Here is a 19097-nt window from a genome sequence, read left to right as displayed (position 1 = left end):
TTTTGACTGCATCATACAAAGAGCATTTTGACATTAATGACCTATTGGCATTCCTGGTTCGATGCTATTCACTGTTCCGGTTCCATACTTCACTATGCCTTTAGTTAACAAGACAGCTTTCACATAATATCACCAGTTTATTTGACATAAAGGTGTTACCAGCCATGTCTGCAAAGGGACTCCAGTGGTACAATGTTACCGAAAGACCCAAGTCAAATAATGAGTCTACCAGTTCTTTCTACAGCTGGTGTATATAATCTGATGTTAGAAATTTGAATAGTGACTTTTGTGACCTAATAACTTGCTAATCAGTCCATCTATCCATTTTCTGTATAATTTATCTAGTAGAGAATAATAGTAATAAATTGCTTATTTGGTCATCAAAATTGTACTTTAGGCAAATTATTTAACAAACCCCAACCTAAGCATAATAGTGTTAAAATATGATGCATTGGTTATTTATGCAAATTATTTTTGTTCTATAGTAATACTGTTACTCAGAATGTTTTATACATACTGCAGTAACAGAGTGAATAACAATCGTTAACATGTAGATAACTAGGAAATTGCATGCATGTTTAGCACAAAAATGCCATGAAAAATGAAATGAATAGTGAGGATTTTTAGCTGAAACTAAAACATGGTGTTGCCTTGGAGGTCGCACCAGAATGCAGAAGGTGCCCACATTCTCCACCTTATGTGTTATGAGAAGTACCAACGGACATCAAGGTTCGGAGATTGAATCCGCTTCCTCCACAAATTCCAGGAAGTTTTCCGTACGGTATCCTCTACTGCAACGTATCTGCGTCATGTGACACTTTACATGCTTATCATTGGCTTATCATTGCTGGTGAAGCTCTGGGGATACAAAGTGCATTTTTTCCCAAAATGCTTATGGCTTGATGTTATTGTACCTGATTAATTACTTGCTGTAGAAAAAAATATATAGGTAATTTATAATGGATCTGTCCATCCAATCGATCATTTGCAGGACACTGGTCAATTTGGCGCATTAATTTATAGGCCAATACAATGCATTACTGCTTAGTACTGGGCTGTTGACTTAATCCAGCCTGAATTTAAATAGACCTATTCTCAATATTTTTTTAACAGTCACGTTTTTCTTATATTTCTGGCTTATTTGTTAAGGAATATTGTTAGGCACAATATCACTGCACGATGGAATGGCGATTTCTGTACGTGGTTTCTGTGCTGAAGCCAGTCACGACACACAAGTTGGGAGGATCTCTGGGGCTCTGGGAATCGGAGGACTTAATTTTCGAGGTTCATTTGTTATGTAACAGTCAAATAAAACATCCCATTGTTCAGTGTGAATATCACCACTGTGGGGCGTACTGGGAGTCCTGGGGTTTTTGGTTATGCTTTTATTTTAATCTGAAACGTTGTAGCAAACATCAGAAAGACAATTACAAGTAGTATGATAAGAAAAAATGGGAAAACACCTTTGGGAATGAGCAGGCACCTACGTCCACTGGCCATCCTTTTCACGGCCTTAATATTTTTCCGGCACAAGAACCAAAATTCGGGTTCCCAGCCCAAGGATAAGGCAGGGTATGGTGTGTGGTTAGCGTGCTGTTTTTTTTAGGTAGTGGGTGGGGACAGTTCTCGCTGGTGCCGAAGTCCCTCACGGCAGGAAATGGTTCTCCATCATGACAGACTGGCGGGCTTGTCTGCCCCAAAGCTGATAATGGGATGGGGGGGTGTGTGTGGGGGGGTGACGAGTCCTGACAGAAGGAGGGCCTGGGGGGTGTGACGTGAAATACTGCCCGCCAGAAGTCCAATCTGGGAGCGCACAAGCTTACACTGACCTCAGGAGAAATATTAGGTAGCAGTCTGTGGAAGGGTTGCATTTACGCTACATGTGTTATCTACAGCTACAGAGCCTGTAAGTTGGTTAAGTGATGACAGCTTTGTTTCATTGCTGTTCAGAAAAACATTTTGAATGTTTATATGACTTACAGGACAGTGTTTGCCCTTTTAATTATTATTCTTTTTCTATTTTAATAGTACTAATGTATCGGAATTAAACTCAAATCCTTCCTGTTTTTCTTTATTAGACAAAACTACCTCTCAGTGTTTTACGGTCTTCTTCCCATTTTGCCTGTAAATGAAAGGACCTTGATGTTTGGAGAAACCTTCCTTACTAAGAAGTATTTAAATGTGAAAACACTTATCAGCTTTTTTCCAAGTTAAGCGTCTCAATTATCTGACTGAATTCCATTCTTCTTGTTTTTTCTTTTTCAGGAGTGCAAACCGACACGAACAGCTTGTCGCCGAGGCAAATAAAAAGTGATAGCGATGATGACCTGCCAAATGTGACCTTAGACAGTGTTAATGAAACGGGATCTACTGCCCTTTCTATAGCGAGAGCCGTACAAGAGTGAGTAGCAATAATTACTTTTCTCCTCCAATCCTTGTAGTGTGTGAGATGCAGAGTTGGGTAATTCCGGTCCAGAGAGTAAAGGTTCAGGCCGGAATTTTGTTTCAACCAACCAGTTGAGTACTCTGTGACTGTGACTCTTTATACTCAACTGGTTCATTGAAACAAATTATTGGTCTGGACTTGTACTCTCTGGACCTGAATTACCCAAATCTGGTGAGATGTTTAGAAAAGACTGCAGCTAACATTTTGAACTTAATCCTGAGACTTATTATCAGTTTTATCTGATGGCAAAATCTGTGTTTGTACTTTGATGTTTTTGTCCTCTGCGCCTGGGGTCAGTAGGGGCCTGGATACCCCAGTAGATTCATGGGCCCCAGCACTTTACAGGGGCCCTTGAATAGCATCAATCCATCTTCTGTATCTGCTTATCCTATTCAGGGTCCTGAGCCATTCCTGGAAGCTATAGGTACAAGGCAGTAATAACCCAGGATGGGGTTACCTTGGTTACTTATGGATAAGGTTAGGGCTGGGTGGGGATTACGGGTGTCATTGTTGGGGTTAGGGTTTTGCCTATTGAGATGAATGGAGAGTCCCCACAAAGATATAATTACACACCTGTGTGTGTGTGCGTGTGTGCCTCGTGTGTGGCTGTGTACCCCAGCCAGGATTTGGGAATGGATAGATGGATGCGTGGATGCACGATTGGATGCATGGATGGATGCATGGATGTTGTTGCATTACATTGGAACTGGCGGTTCATGTCCCAGGAGGATAATTCCTCTCGTACTCCTGAGAACAGGCACTTACCAAAAATGTCTTTTGGAAAATACCTGCATGGGTTAGCATTTTGTTAAAAAACAAACTAACTGTGCTAATAGTAGAAGACTAATAGTACAACGCCTTCTGCTGTGTGTGTGTGTGTGTGTGTGTGTGTGTGTGTGTGTGTGTGTGCGTGGTCATGTATATATTACATTTTGGGGACCAAATATACTCTTGATGTAATAACATAATAACAAAACAATAACAATAATAATAATAACAATAATAACAATTATTTTGACCTTATAGGAACTTTTTTGCTACTTACAAGGAGAAACTCGATAAATATCTGACTGCAGCCAAAAAACTGAAATAGCCAAAAGCCTTGTATTTAGTTTGGTTACTTATGGTTATGGTTAGGGCTGGGTAGGGGTTAAGGTTGTCATGTTGGGATTAGAGTTTTCCCCATAGAAATGAATGGAGATATAATTACATACTTGTGTGTGTGCGTGTGTGTGTGTGTGCATGTGTGTGTGTGTGTGTGTATGTGTTCAGCTCGACATAGGGAGAAATTCCACCTCTGATCGCTGTGTTAGTGCGGAGTTCATGGGTGAAAGATGAGGCGTGCAGATGGCATGGAATCCGAATCCTGTCTAGTGTTCTGAAAGGGACTGGGGGGGGGGGATCTCTGAGAGCCCCATTTGAGCTGGAGCCACCTGGGTGGAAAACACCCCCCCAGCACACATCAGTCAGTGCATGAAGGTGAACACAGAAGGCAGAAGTGCTGGGGAATCCTCACCTTTTCCGGACTTGTTTACATCCATGAAAGATACACTAATTGGATTGAGGAAGTATTTTTTAACATCTTTTGACAGTGTGGGCTGAATTAAACGGCTCCTTCATTAATAAGCTGCTTATAGGCAATGACATGATGTAATTAGCGACATGTTACTTTTGCTTATCAGTTTTGATCACTTCATTTTCACTAAAAGTGGCCTGTATTGCTGATGAGATGAGGCAAAATGTATAATTTAAATGGACTTGATATGTTTGCGGATAACATGAGGATATGCTATTGGCACTTACAGGGAAAACATCTTCGTGTGACAGCATACAATTTTGCACAGTTATTTTGTAGATAAACAATTTCATTTTTTATAACATTCTGATTAGTCAGTTGCTTAACCCATTGACAATGAATTATTTCAAATTTAAAGGTAAACATACTAACCGGTAATTGTAAGTAAAAAAAAACACACAGACACACACAGAGAAAGGACTTTTTTATTCAGTAAATGCAACGATGCATTTCTTGTTTTAAATAAACTCTATTACTTGAGCTATTTGTGTTTTAAGGAATTTTTGGCAAATTAAACACTGTTTTTCTGAGGATGTTTAACAGCGTTTGTTGCGATAATCTGTCATCAGGTTTCCATCGCACTGTACGCACGCTAACGCAGTCCTAAGCCAAAATGAGCCGCGCGACAAAGTTGTGCATCAGAGAGTGTTTCTGTCACGCTAGAGCTCAGGGAAGCCGGTGTCCAAGCTGCCGTCCAGGGTAAGCACATTAATAAGTAACGTGCTTCTTCTGGGTATGTGTGTGACACCGGCTACTGGGCTGCCACTCTCCATATTCATGAAGCCCTGAAGACAGGTCGGCCTATTGTTAGAGAGGTGCAGGCTGTGCCTGGGTGGGTGCCCTGGGGCCCGGGGCTACTAACCGGAACAGGCGGGGCTCTGTTGCTGTAATACCGCAGTATGGCTTTAAGTTTTCAAGGTAGCTAGTGCTGTCAGTCACTTCACCTCTATAAGTTCATCCATTTATTTATAACCACACTGCAGCCTTGGTGCGCTCGATTGCCGCAGTCTGTTCCTCCGGTCATAGGTGTGGTTTGTATTTGTGCATTCGCGCACGTGTGCTTCGTACCTTTGTCTGTGTGCTTGTGTGTTCCTCTGAGGACAGTCCTATATTGGAGGTCTGTATTTTGTTTTTCCTATATGGGAAAATGAAAACCTCAAAATGTTTTCATCGTCACACGCTCTGAAATTGCAATATCGTCCCCCGAGTGTTAAATGACAGAAGACTTTGTCAGAATTGTGGATTGAGGTACAGGGGAATGTTCCTGAACACTCACTGTGATACAACATACTCGCTGTATGAAACTAACACAACTCCCTTGGTAGGTGAAGCTATGGGAAAAGAACAAACAAAGGAACAATAAAGAAACAAAAAAGAATCCTTTTAGAATCCAGCTTAGACTGTACTTCCTCTTTCCTCATATTTGATAGCAACAAACAAGGAAATTCACCAAGCCTAAATGGCAGGTTATTTAAGGTTCACAGCAGCTATTTGATTACGCTAAAACGTAGGTCTGTTAAACGACAGGCACTGGTTATTATTGCTCGTATTGTTATTATTAATAACAATTAATAACAATTGGTATACAAGGAGTGACTTTAACACGATGATTATTTTAATGGCATTCAGTAGAATACCTGTGCTTGTCACAGTTATAAACTCGTGGTTGCCCTTTCCAAGAAGGGCAACCACAACTGTCACTCACATTATAGTGATCCTTAGAAATAGCTCTTGATTTATTTACATGAAACCTACTTTATAATTACATTTCTCACTTTAATATTATTAATTATTGAGATTAAATAGTTGTGATTAGTTTAACAACTGCTCAAATGGCTTTGGGATATAATGTTGCACTGTATGTTGTTATTATTGCCTTTTAAATAATTAAAAGAAATGCGACGGTTCCGCAAATGTAAATCTCCCAGTCCGAGTGACGGAAACATGGAGGTTGCACTGGGTTCCAGTAGAGACGGCCTGTCTCCAGATGTCTGTGCGCTGCCGAAGCGTCCCTCTTTGGGCTGTTTTCTGCCTCGACTTTGTTCCAGCGTTTCCTCTGCGCTGTGGGAGAGGGGAGCGAGAGTTCAGGCTCATTTCTGACAGATTTGGTCATTTCCGCTGGGCCCCAGCATGGCCGCTCGCCAAGAGCAACAGGTGATCCTTGTGTCGGGCTAGATGGGGGGTGGATACAGGAAGTGGGCTGTGTGTGCTGGAGACTGTTGACCAGAGGGGCTGTCTGGTCACCCACCCCCCTGCAAGCCCCACCCCAGTTACTGCTCAGAAGACTCCCCCCCCCGTCCTGCATCCACTCCACCCCCCACACTCTCTTTTGCCTGCTGCTCTTCTTACAACATGCCATGCCAGTCAGGGGGGGGCTTCTCCTGGAGTGGAAAAATTGGGGCTTGGTCTGTCAGACGTGTGGGAGTGATATGAACACCGGGGGGGGTCGAGCTGGCACACTGCACTTGTGGTTGTTGATCCTTTGGCTTCACGTACTTGGATGCTGACAGCGTGATCCCAAGAGGGAGTATGAGCTGACGTGGTCACCCCCCCCCCCCCCCCCCCCAGTTGCCATGTGATCCCTGTCAGCCAGTGTGCTTTGAGATTCGGTTTACCCAGCTGCCCTTGCCTGTGCTGAGAGCCCGGACGCCTGCCACTGGCATCGAAACACAGCGCACACTGCCGTTAATACTGCCCTGACACTTAAACGTTTCATGACTAAGGGTCTCACTATTTTTACTGGGACTTGTTGACTTGAATATTGAATGGATTAATAGACAGCCTTGCTAATTTATGGAAGATTATTTATAAAAATGCATGCATTATAACAGACGTTATGTTTACGAAAGATATTTTGATGGGTCTTACGTGTTGGCATACAAAAAGGTAAAGACAGTTGTGCATTCAAAAAATGTTCTGCATGAAGATATTGTCTTTTTATAAGGTAGTTTGCTGCCATCTAGTGGTCGTTACTAAGAATACCAGTGACACTGAACTGGCTCTGAACCTCCCGAATAATTAGAAACGTACAGTAAGATCCTCTTCATCCACACAGTTTTGTATTGAAGCCAGGTAGAGTTCATTATAGAGCTATTGTGTAATGTAGGAACAGGCACGCACACTTGTACAATTTGTTCCTTTAGGAGATGATGGTATTTAAATGAGAGAACATATCTGTGAACATTAATCATTTGGGGAATAATTCACTATAAGCGATCTGTCATTGACCTCAGCAGAAATGTATGCTTGATGAATATTCCTGTCAGATTAGCAGGCCACAAAAATATAAAAAATAACAACTGATAAAAATAAGTAGGCAACTACGGTGTCCGTGCATAAAGAAGAGGATTGCACTTATGAGTCATTATTTTGTATGGTTTTGTCTCCATTTCATTCAAATTACAGATGTTTTGACATTCGAATATTCTCTTTTACAGTTTTACTCAAAGTGCTGATGTCTGTAATTTCATAAGCTTTGCTGGAAAGCTTTAGACTGCATATCTAGCCATATATAAGCCCAAATCACGGTATAATAAACACGGTAACTTTTGGATGTACATTATAGGCTTAAAGTAATAGTTACAGTGTCTGTCATCTGCTTCTGTCATGGGGTTGGCTGTTGGAATAGCCCATAAAACTAGCAACAGCTCACGTCCATGGAGAACAACGAAAATGCTCACCAGTTTTATGTTTAAGTGATCCGTCAAATTTACAATATTTGCAAAATGAAAGGGGGCGTAAAAATCACGAGAGTCGCCCCTTTTTCAAAGATAAGAAACAGCAACTGTTATTTTTATCGATGTGTTGCTTATCAGTAAAAAGACGCCCGCGGTATGCGCTGGGGACGATGAAGGTGTAAGGTGTCACTTACTTCGCTTTTCTTTCGTTCCCCCAGCAAGTAAAAATCGGTGTGGTTTGTGAGTTTCTGTTTCGCGTTATTTTCCTTATTCTCAGATTAGTTATACGTTTTCTCACCACCCGAAATGGTGTCTTTAATAGCATGGATGTTTAATCAGCAGAGAGCAGACGTGCCTCCCCAGTCCATTAAATCCCGAAACGGCCTGAGAAGTCCCTCCATGTAATAAAACATTACCTGGAATACGGCTCTCAGTATGCGGAATAATAATACATGCATGTAGTCAAGTAGCTGTATGATGTCTCTGTTCTGCTTTGCCCGTTGTGTGTGTGTGTGTGTGTGTGTGTGTGTGTAGGTCAATATACATTACATTGTGGGGACCAAATGTCTCCACGATGTAATAAAAACCTGTTATTTTGATGTTGTGGGGACCATTTTTTTTTGTTCCCCACAAAGGGAAAATTCAGTTGTATCCAAATCTGTGAATGTAATAAAAAACTACAATAGCCAAAAAGTCTTGTATTTTGTGTGTGTGTGTGTGTGGGTGTGTGGATTTGCATAGATCATATTTGAGGACCAGAATGTCCCCATAATGCAGTGAAATCTGAAACCTCCTTACTTGTGGGGACACTTCTTCAGGTCCCCATTTGGATAACCTCAGTTTAATAAAAATCTGTGAATGCAATCAAAAAGGTAAAAGTGCCAAAAGTCTTCTATTTTGGTTGGTTACTTATGGTTATGGTTAGGGCTGGGTGGGGGTTAAGGGTGTTGTGATTGGGATTAGGGTTTTTCCAATAGAAATGAATGGACGGTTCCCATTTAGATAGGAAGACCAACTTCTTTCTTCTTTGTGTGTGTGTGTGTGTGGGTGATGTTACTTTCCTGATATATTACACTGCGGTCGCATGATTACTTAATATAGTTCATGTTATGCTCTGGACATCGTATGTGGGAAGTTACGACAAACCACACAGATGGTGTCAATAGAGGTGGCGAAGCGCGACACTGGAGCATGCACTTTCTGTAACTGTCCTGTAGATGGCGATGAAGCTGCCTCTAATTTAGTGCCAGTCAAGGACAGGGAAATGGCAGCAGTACTTATACGGGTACATTAAATGGTATATAGTTCAAGAATAAGCATTGCAAAGACATAGATTATTGGACAGTTAAATGCTAAATTGGCGAAAACTGAAAAGTATGGCTGGCTTAATCCAAATCCTCATGTGGGCCCATTAGTTACTCATAACCAAAAAGAGCCTAAAGTGATCCTGATATACTGGGACCGTCCACTCCATATTGATATAGTTCTCACTAGTTGAATTTTTTTGCTGTATACAGGGGCGGGGCCACAGGGGCACTGGCCCTAGCTGAAAGCTGATTGGCCCCACCCCTATCACTCACCGATTCCGAACATACTATCGGATAAAGATAAGGTTGACCCATCTGTATGAATTATGACCCCTCTTGCAAAATCCTAAAATGAGCCTCAGTCTGTATAGTTCTGGCAGACGTTTCTGATGAATGGTGCTTTTTTTTTTCCAGTTCCATGTCACCGTTCAGTATTGAGGGCGTGCGACGCACGCGGAGGTCCGAATCGCCTGACTCCAAGAAGAGGCGCATCCACAGGTGTGATTTCGAAGGCTGTAATAAGGTGTACACGAAGAGCTCGCACCTGAAAGCCCATCGGAGGACACACACGGGTGAGCTTACCCATTTCACCGCCAGCGTTGCATTCCCTCATAGACAGCTTCCGTTTATTTATCGTTATACTAATGTTGTGAGGCCGTATGTACAAGACATCCTAGAACAATATAAGAGAACCAAATAAGAATGGTAAGTTGGATGACAGTGATTTTAGTCATGGTGTTTTATGAACAAAATACTGATAAGAAAACGAATAAGAGAATAAGAGGAGACCAGTCATGACTGATTTTCAGCCATTCAGTCTTGCCATGTTGAACAAGGCTTATCTCTGGTTTTCCTAAACAAATCTGTCTTTTCAGTTCCTGAATGATTTCATACAGCCTCTCGTATCTGTAAAGCACTCAGTTCACGATTTCTCCCTCTGGTCCTGTCACAAATCTGAATGTGAAACGTGTTTTTTGGATATTCTCATTCCTGTATCTTTTTGACTCTTATGTTTTCTGTCTAGCCTGGTTAACTTGTGACTTGCTTAACTCTGAACTGTCCCCGTCACTCAATTTCCTTGAGATTCCCCGCTATTTAAAAATATACCGATGTCTTCAGTAGTGATCCGTACAGTCACACCTTGATCTCAACAATCCATTCTATATAGCTACTTAGATTAAAAAATATAAATTTCATTGGTGGAAACGTCTGTAGGTGAGGTCCAGTGGTCCGTTGCCATGGGAACATAAAGGCTCTATGACGAGCCCCTTGTCATTGCTGGGCCTGCTACCAGCTGACAAAATATATATTCCTCTGACAAAATATTGGCAGCACATCGCCTCAGCAGGGAGCATTGTCACCACACACCCCCAGGGCTGTGAGTTTGAAGCTCTCCCTGCGTACGTGTCAGTTTCCTGCTGTATTCTAAAACGGCATGTGCATCGCTACATTCTCCCTGAGACGCTGGAGGTCACTGGCAGCCTGAATGGATCAGTGGCAGCCGAAGAAGAACATTCAAGTCAAGCCAAACTTTATTGTCATTTCAGATTTCGCAAGCATGCAATTAAACATTTGTCTGAGTCTTTAAAATGGCTTTACAATGAAAAAATGAATATGCTGCACAAATAGTGTAACTTTCGTGCTCCTTTTGATTTTTGTGAATATGAATGAATGGATGAAAGTTACATTTATATAGCGCTTTTCAAGACACCCAAAATGCTTTACAGAACCAACTGAGAGCCACTTCAACCACCACCGCTGTGTAGCTCCCACCTGGATGATGTAATGACAAGCATTGTGCATCAGTACGCTCACCAGATAGTAGCTAAAGTGGAGAAAGGGCAGGAGAGAATTCAGCAGTTTAGATACAGGAGATGATTAGGAGGTCTGTTTTGACCAGGACATTGGGCTACCACCCGTACTCTTTCGAAGAATGCCCAAAGATCTTTCATCGCCTCAGGGAGTCGATAGTTGACTCCATCGCTTTGGATGTTAAGTTGTAGCAGCTTGCAGTTTCACGTCATGGCGGCTGCTGTCTCAGCTCCAGTGCCACTGTCTCATTGCATCTTTTGTCCTGCATGCTCCGCAGGTGAGAAGCCATACAAATGCACCTGGGATGGATGCACGTGGAAGTTTGCCCGGTCGGACGAGCTGACGAGGCACTATCGCAAGCACACGGGCGTGAAGCCCTTCAAGTGTGCCGACTGTGACCGCAGCTTCTCACGATCAGACCACCTGGCACTACACCGCCGCAGACATATGCTTGTGTGAGGTGCTGCCTGAATTTTGGGGAGCGGGTGGGGGGGCGGGCTGCATGGAGGGGCAGGACACCATCCACTGCACGTGTTCAGCTGGCCTGAACACACCCCCCCCTTCCCCCTCCACCCAGGGTGGGGAGTCTGAAGATAAGATCCCACGAACCACAACATCCTTTCCGTTTTGGAATCGTGTCACGGAGCACTGTATTACCTATTTGTTCGAACATTGAAAGTATTTCATCGGGACAAGGAAACGATGCGGTGTGACAGTTAAAAACGTTCCTGTGTCACGCCCCTAAAGCAACAAGGTATTCAGTTTTTAAACGGAATTTTTATTTCGGCTGGTTGTTGGTCAGATGGCTGCTTTTCTGCGATTATAATGTGAAAGAACACTGCAAACAGAGCGATTGTGTCTGTGCGGGGGTCCCGCAGGGGGGCCCCCGAAGGCGTAGCAGAGTGAAACACAAGCAGCTTCCTCTTTTGGAGAGGATTGTTGCACAAGATCTTGCAGCCCCTCCACACCCAACACCACCCCCCCCCCCACCCGGCTCCACACGCCCTCCAGCCTCCACCTCGCAGGAAATCGTCCGCTTTCAGGATGGTTCCATCGGGACCCATCGTTGAGAGACAGTACTCCGAGAAAATGAAGAATCGCAGGGCCCAGGGGCTTTAGCGCAGATCGAGTAGATCTTCACCCACTCAAAACAAATCCGGTGAATGAGATTATACTCCCAAATGGCAAGATATCAAGGAGCATATTTTCACACCCATCCACACATATTACGAATATGTTTTATTCAGTGTTGGTTCCCATACAGTGGATTTTTTGAACACAAGCACATGATCTTACGAAATGTACATCCTTTACTTCTGTATGTTTATGGCTTTTCATGATGGTGATGCTTTATTCCTGAGAGTTCTTATTATACAGTTTTTTGTCTAGAAAAATGTTATGGGTGCATTCTGTGCTGTGATTAGCGATCGGTAAAGTGCAATCTCATTAAGTAAATATAGTTATATAAAACCTTTTTGTTGTTTTCGTTTGTTTTTTTTTTTATATCTTAAGCTGCCTGCTTTGATACCATATAAAAAGTCCCTTACTAAACATAACATTTTCATAATATTCATTATGTATCATTTAAGACTTTCTTGAGCACCTTACATTTAAAGTAAATGTGACCTTGTGACCATTACCTATTTTTTTCCAGAATAAGATTCACTCTCGTTTATTTTAAAGAGAAAACAAGTGCTGTTGAAATTTCTGTGGATGTCTAGCAGGAATTCAGTGCATTCTTTGCAGACTGTAGAGCCTCACACAACAGCCTCCCTGTACTCTACATCTGTGACTGAAGCTGATCAGTCTTGGTTTTCCACCAGTGTATCATGTTTTTCTATATAGCAGAGTCCTCTATATTTATATTAGATTTGTATCTGTGACCTTTTAGAACACTCAGTTTGACATTGTTATGCTCTTTACAGACATAATAATGCAAGGTAATAATTTTGATCATCTGATTAAGGGCAACTGTTAGCATGTTTAATGTCCATGGGTATTTAAAAAAATATTGAACATATTTGTTCAGTGTTTTTGTTTAATACACTTAAAAATTGTCTCTGTTTGTAAAACGAAAAAAAAAGCTATATATTAAAAGAAAACTATTACAATAGCAATAAAGGGATGTTCACAACGCAAACATACTTATATCCCTGTTTTGCAACCGTTTGATTTTTCATTTATGGTACAGCTATCTAATCTACTGATACCACTACATATGCTCTGAGGCAGTAGAATTAGGATTTCCGCATAAATAATAAATAAAAAGAAATCAGATTTTCACCTGAGGAAAACGTGAAATTAAACGGAGAGTTTGAATGCGCGCTGTGTCCCGTCCATGCGGACGCTCATGACTGTGTTTCCTGAATCCTGCTGTTTGGCATAATCCATTGCATGCATTTATGTCTTTAATAGATGCCGTGCATTTAATCATATTTAGCAAAGAACTGGACCTGATTCAGTGCAACAGCCCTCCTTAATAATTAAAGTGACAATAAGATGGTAGCATTAGCTACGTTTTAATTTTGGAAAATTGCGCAGCTTGTGCATATTAATGATGTGTCGGACAATCTGCTTAACTTGAGAAGAGAATATACCACTGGCGGCTCCCTGTCACGCCTTTTCACTCAACTACCCGATAGCTTTCCTGCTAAAATAAGCAATATGATATATTTTAGTATCTGATTGCACAAGCACCCTTATGTATGATTAATTCATAAATTTGTTCTTAGCCTAATGCATTGGTGGAATTCTAGCCCTGTCTTACAATTCTCTTTATGCGTCCTGTGGGCTGATTAGCATGACAGTACATAAATAATTCATTTTTTAAATCTCCCCCAGATATATTTGGCGAACAGGTGAGAGACTGGCTGTGTTAGTGGTGAGCTGTTTCTATCTGCAGGTACAGCAAAATTGCAACAAAAATACCCGTCGTAATATCAGTTCCAGCAACTGTATGAGCTGTGGCTATGCTGTCATGGGAATGGTCAGTTGCTGTCATCAGCACCTTGTTCCTGAGGGTGTGAAGCCCGGTCTGACCACAGATATCTAGTGTTAAATTGGCATTAATGGATGTCCAATCTACTCCATAGAGTGCCAAGGCAGAAATTGTGCAGTTTATGTTTGAAAATAGAAATAACCCAATATAATATCGAAAGTGGGCTAATTGTCTGATGATGAATACTTTTGTGAAGGAATATGGTAATATGTCAGAAGAATACATTTGGCTACTTTTTTGCTCTTTGTGGAATATATCCAGAACAACATCAGACCAATGTATTTCTCCGTTCTATTATGAATAAGTGTTCTCATATGTTGTTATGCATCCTATTTGTGTAGACATAAAATATAATTTTATTTGTCTAATAATCAAAGTTTGATTGCCTTTTATGGGATCAGACATATCATCAGCACCTTGTATGTTACAAAGAATAATTAAAGCAAAGTTCTGTTTAAAGTTTAATTACACAGTAATAGTCATCAACATATTTTCATAATGTGTACTTTTTATACTTTTCTGAAATGAAGGGCACTTCATCATTGCATATAAATATTTTCTGTATAAAAGGTGTTTTAAGATAATGTAATATATGTGATAGTGCAAAAATATTTTGAAACTGTTTTACTTAGGCTGTAAATACTATTTAGCGGAGAGGCTTCCAATTTTTAATACAAATTACGTTTAATACATTTTTACAGAGTACTCGTGGAAGGGCCTTGCTTAAAATGATTGTCCTCATAAGCAAATACAGAAATATGACCAGAGATTATGTATCAATCACTTTTGAATTAAATTGTTTGGTTGTCACTAAGACAAATGTGAAAATTACAGCAATGCATTTCGAGGTAGTAAAAACTGTTTATGTAAATGTAAATTTAAAAGAACAATTATAGAACACCTGTGTAAAAAATGTCTAAAATGCATTCTTTATCTGAGCATGCAGTGTTTTATTCTAAATCACTATCGATGTTAGTTGCACATCATCACGATTCTTTTTTGTTCTGAAGCACCATTTTCCAGGCAAGTTCAACTTTCTGCCAGAAACTGCACACTGTTGATTGTTTTTTGCATGTGCGATTAGGTTTATTACAAATGGTCTCTATATACATAAATTGTTAGATGAAAATGCAGCCATTGTTCCAGTTTGAACAAAAAAACGTTTCATTTATCTATCTCGCGGCACCTACAACAAACCAGTGCTATTGTTTTAATTTAAGGAATTACAAAGAAACTTGTGCAGATAGTTTTATACATCACCATGCATCAGCATGTTACTGCCATGATAGGCTTACTTGTAGGAGAAGTCTTACATTTTATGGCATAATTTGTAACGGTGAGCAGGGTTAAAGTTATGCAATAACGAACAGTGCCTCCAGAGACTCGTATTACAGTGTGCATGTGGTCAGATGTTACATTGAAACATTTGAACATTGCTAGTTACCAGTAATATGATGGTGTACTTGCAGACAATTATACACAGTAAAAATAAAAGCACAATCGCTCTTCGATCAATATGCAAAGATCATATTGAACAAACATCCCGACTTTTACAATTTACTTTTACGATCGATGCACTGAGCCTTACGGACAGCTACGGAGACAGTTGTGAATAGTCCCTAACACCAGTTTTGAATATATGAGGTGTATGTGTGTGTGTGGAAGTGACATTTGATTTGTATGGATGCATTTACCGTATAACCTCAGTTTTGATCTAAAGGGCCATTCAAGTTTTTTTACCTCTCCAGATTGCACATACATATATACTTTCACTTTGTGTGTGTGTGTGTGTGTGTGTGTCCGATTTCATTTCCAGGAATCACGACTGTCAGTTAAGTAATGCAGTGTTGAAGTACAGTTCACAGGGCAACCTCTGCTGTATGTGTGAAACCCAAGTTAGCAGTCTTTAGGATTCTGTTTCCGTGAAACCTGGGGTCAGTAATGTCTTTGTATTTATATATATATATATATATATATATATATATATATATATATATATATATATATATATATATATATATATATATATATATATATATCTTTTTTTTCATTTCAGACCAATTCTCATTATTTTCTTTGCATTTGATAGTAGTTTAGCTGATGCTTATGTTACAATTTTACTGATATTATATAAGTGTTGTTCTTGTATGTACGTCTAGTGAATGTATTGTAAATATATTCAGAACTTTTCATCTTACTGTAACATTTTGTTATCAACCTACAATGATTAAAGGGAATCCCTGTTCATTAAGGACTATCAGAGGGAGCCCCAGGTTCCTCAGAAAGGACGACAATAACAAGTATTTTCTTTCTTTTTTTTTTTTTTTTTTAAAATGGTGTCTAAACATTTCTGTCAGTACTTTGCTTTTTCTCTGTATTCCGTTTTGCAGATAATTTGAGCTGTGAACTGAGTTTAAACAAATATATGTATAATAATCAGAATTGAGGCATGAAGGTTAATAAAATTGCATTTTGTATGTAACAAGACAAACCATGAAGCCGAAGGAGAGTATTTTGTTCGTTGTATCAAAAGACGGTTAACCAAGGTTCCTATTCTTTCCACACACTCATATGCAAATAAGTTGGCAGGGCAAGTACGTTGAAATTTCATACATGTGATTAAATATATGAAAATACGTGATATTTATATGCATCCTGATTTGGCCTAAAACTTTATAACCCATGTTCTGAAATGTTGCAAATTTTATATTGCCGAGAACTTCTTAAACAATAATTTTAGTTTTTCACTATCAAAAACATTGGCAAATATTTTAGGTAGTGATTAAAACTAGTTATATTTACATTAACAGCTTGTACAGCAAAGTGGTTTGGTACCGTCACAAAGAAAGGAACTATTTCTTTCTTCCTGTAGAGGGCACCATTTGCTAAACCTCAGTCGTTTCTTCCCCAATCCCCGTATACACGAGTCCAAGAATTTCATATTAAAATAATTCTCTTCCACTCTATTAGAACAATTAAAGAAAGGACGATCATTTCGGATACAAACACAGCTGTCAATAACACTGTCGTATCTTAGTCAAGATATATGTTTGCCATAAAAAATCTATTTAAATACTTGATTTTTTTTTTCTTTTAGGGCATTGAATGGTTACGATAGAACCCGTTACATGTCATATATAAAAGGTATCAGAGTGTAGTAACTCAGCAGATCAAGTTATGTACATCACAGTTTAATATATTGTTCTGCACTGAAATAGAGAAATAGAGAGAGAGAGAGAGAGAGAGAGAGAGAGAGAGAGAGAGAGAGAGAGGGAGAGCTTTTAGTTTGTACCAGAAATGGATTTAGCATTATACATATTTTAATGACAGACTCCGGAATGTCTGACCTAAGTGAGCCATTGTGGGTACAATAAATGCACAATTATAGTACGGACTTATACCACTAATTATATTTGTTACTTTAAAGTCCATTGATTATTTCCTAAGTGTACTTTTTATCACCACATGTGAGTCATTGCATTTGGTATAATAACCTACCTTTAGCCTTCCTTATTATAAACTATCAATTTGACCTAACAGACGACATTTCTAAAACTGCATTAATGTTTGCTTGGTTTTGTGAATGTTGTTCTTGCTGTGGATAGCTGTGAATATGACCTCTATTACATTGGTTCCTAAATTTGTTACTTGGTGTATTTATAAGAAGAAAATATAAGGGAAAAAAATAATTTCATTCCATTCTACTTATTTCAGCAACATTTTTTTTTCATGCCATATTATTCGTGGATTATTTAAGTGCACAAGTTTCACATGAACCTTCAGATAGATTTAAAGTGAATCGAGCCCAATATGTTCCTGGTATGTGTGATGTTCCTTGTATCATTCTCTTTGAAAACACTTCAAAAACACTGACTGCTGTTCCGTCTTCCCTGAAATGTATTGCAGAATACCAGCTCAGAAGGCAAGGAACAACTGTTGCATCTAATATTGAGAAAATGCTTATGAAACAACAAATGGGATGTCAAATGACACGTGAATGCCTGTGCAGGGTGTTTTCCTTAATTAAAAATATCTTAAAGGGCATTCTGAAAGGATAGCAAGCCTCTAACATAAGCGCTATAATGATGTTATTCAGGTTCAACAGCTTAGTCACAGAGGGATTATTTGTGAATGTAAGGCAGTTGAATAAAATCACGTGTCTCTCTGTTGAACATGTTCTAACACCTGCCCAGAGCGAACATGGTGCCATCTTCCTGCTGGCTATCTCCTACATGGCCTCCGTGACTCACCATATTCAATTCATCGTCAGTGACAGCAATCCTCACCCAGGGCAGCAAAAGAAATGAATCAGGAACAGATTCAGAATCAGGTTTATTTGCCAAACACAACTAGTCAGAATCAGTGTTTAACTCTACCAGTCTTATAGTTGGGAACACAAAGCATGAAAAATGGGTTTAGAAAGTACCAAACTGGCCCCAATCAAAATTTTTCAGGAACATTTAGGAACATCTGTAATATTTCTTTAATAACCAGGATGGGATCTTCAACCCACACAATCCACTGAGTGCAATACAGAGGGAGAACTAAATAATACCAACTATGTTTCGTATTATTATGGGCTATATCTCTGATGAATAATCAGGATGTATTTCTGAATGACTTTTTCATAAAGAGTGCCTGGAAGGAGCCAACAGCTGCAGAACAGAGCCATTGTTGAATTTTTAGATCCATCAATTTGACCAGAAGACCACCTCTGTGGAAGAAAAGACAATAGAAAAAGTCATGGCTTTTTCCTGGGAAATCCGGGGCAGAGGAATCATATTAAGAGCCACAGGGAATGAGGGGGAGACACAGCTTTATAAAAATCTGGTGTTGTTGTCCATCCAAAGCTTAGCACATGATCACCGAGACCCTGATCCTGAACGTTCTCCTTGTTTGTTGAAGTGGGAACTCAGAGCTAGAAACACCAAATGCACGCCTCTTTTAAAAACAGGCTTGTTTCCACTGGTTCACCAGTTTAACTAAATAAACGAGGTTCGCTTTTAACCTGACTGTTAAATTTCCATGCATTGTTTTTTTCTTTCTTTCTTTTCTAATAAAGAATCAATCCATTGGCCATGTTATAAGACTTTTATCATCTGAAACTAGAAAAGATAAAGTGTCTTGTTAAAGTTACATTGTCGTACACATATAGTCAAGAAGCTTGAATTGAGAAATAATGGTGTTAAAGTAAGGAACAAAATTAGATTAACTGTATTTTTGTCATATTTATTTATGTATTTGTGACCCATCACCACGAAATGAGTCTTATGGGTGCAGT

At 39.8% G+C, this 19097-nt stretch overlaps 1 protein-coding gene across 1 annotated transcript in view; it reads left to right on the top strand.

The window, feature by feature from the left end:
* The window catches only part of LOC125748204 (Krueppel-like factor 12), a 45086-nt gene extending 28787 nt beyond the window's left edge, over positions 1–16299 (top strand). Inside the window, exons 4-6 of the mRNA XM_049024134.1 lie at positions 2266–2401; positions 9421–9578; positions 11096–16299. Of these exons, the coding sequence (XP_048880091.1) occupies positions 2266–2401; positions 9421–9578; positions 11096–11277 (476 nt within the window). The 3' untranslated portion in view covers positions 11278–16299. The remainder of the gene's footprint in view (positions 1–2265; positions 2402–9420; positions 9579–11095) is intronic.
* The last annotated feature ends 2798 nt before the right edge of the window (positions 16300–19097 follow it).

The sequence above is a fragment of the Brienomyrus brachyistius genome, chromosome 1, assembly GCF_023856365.1.
Source record: "Brienomyrus brachyistius isolate T26 chromosome 1, BBRACH_0.4, whole genome shotgun sequence".
In the NCBI taxonomy this organism is placed as follows: domain Eukaryota; kingdom Metazoa; phylum Chordata; class Actinopteri; order Osteoglossiformes; family Mormyridae; genus Brienomyrus; species Brienomyrus brachyistius.
The sequence above is the reverse complement of the archived record's forward strand: the minus strand, read 5'-3'. Positions and strand labels throughout refer to the sequence as shown.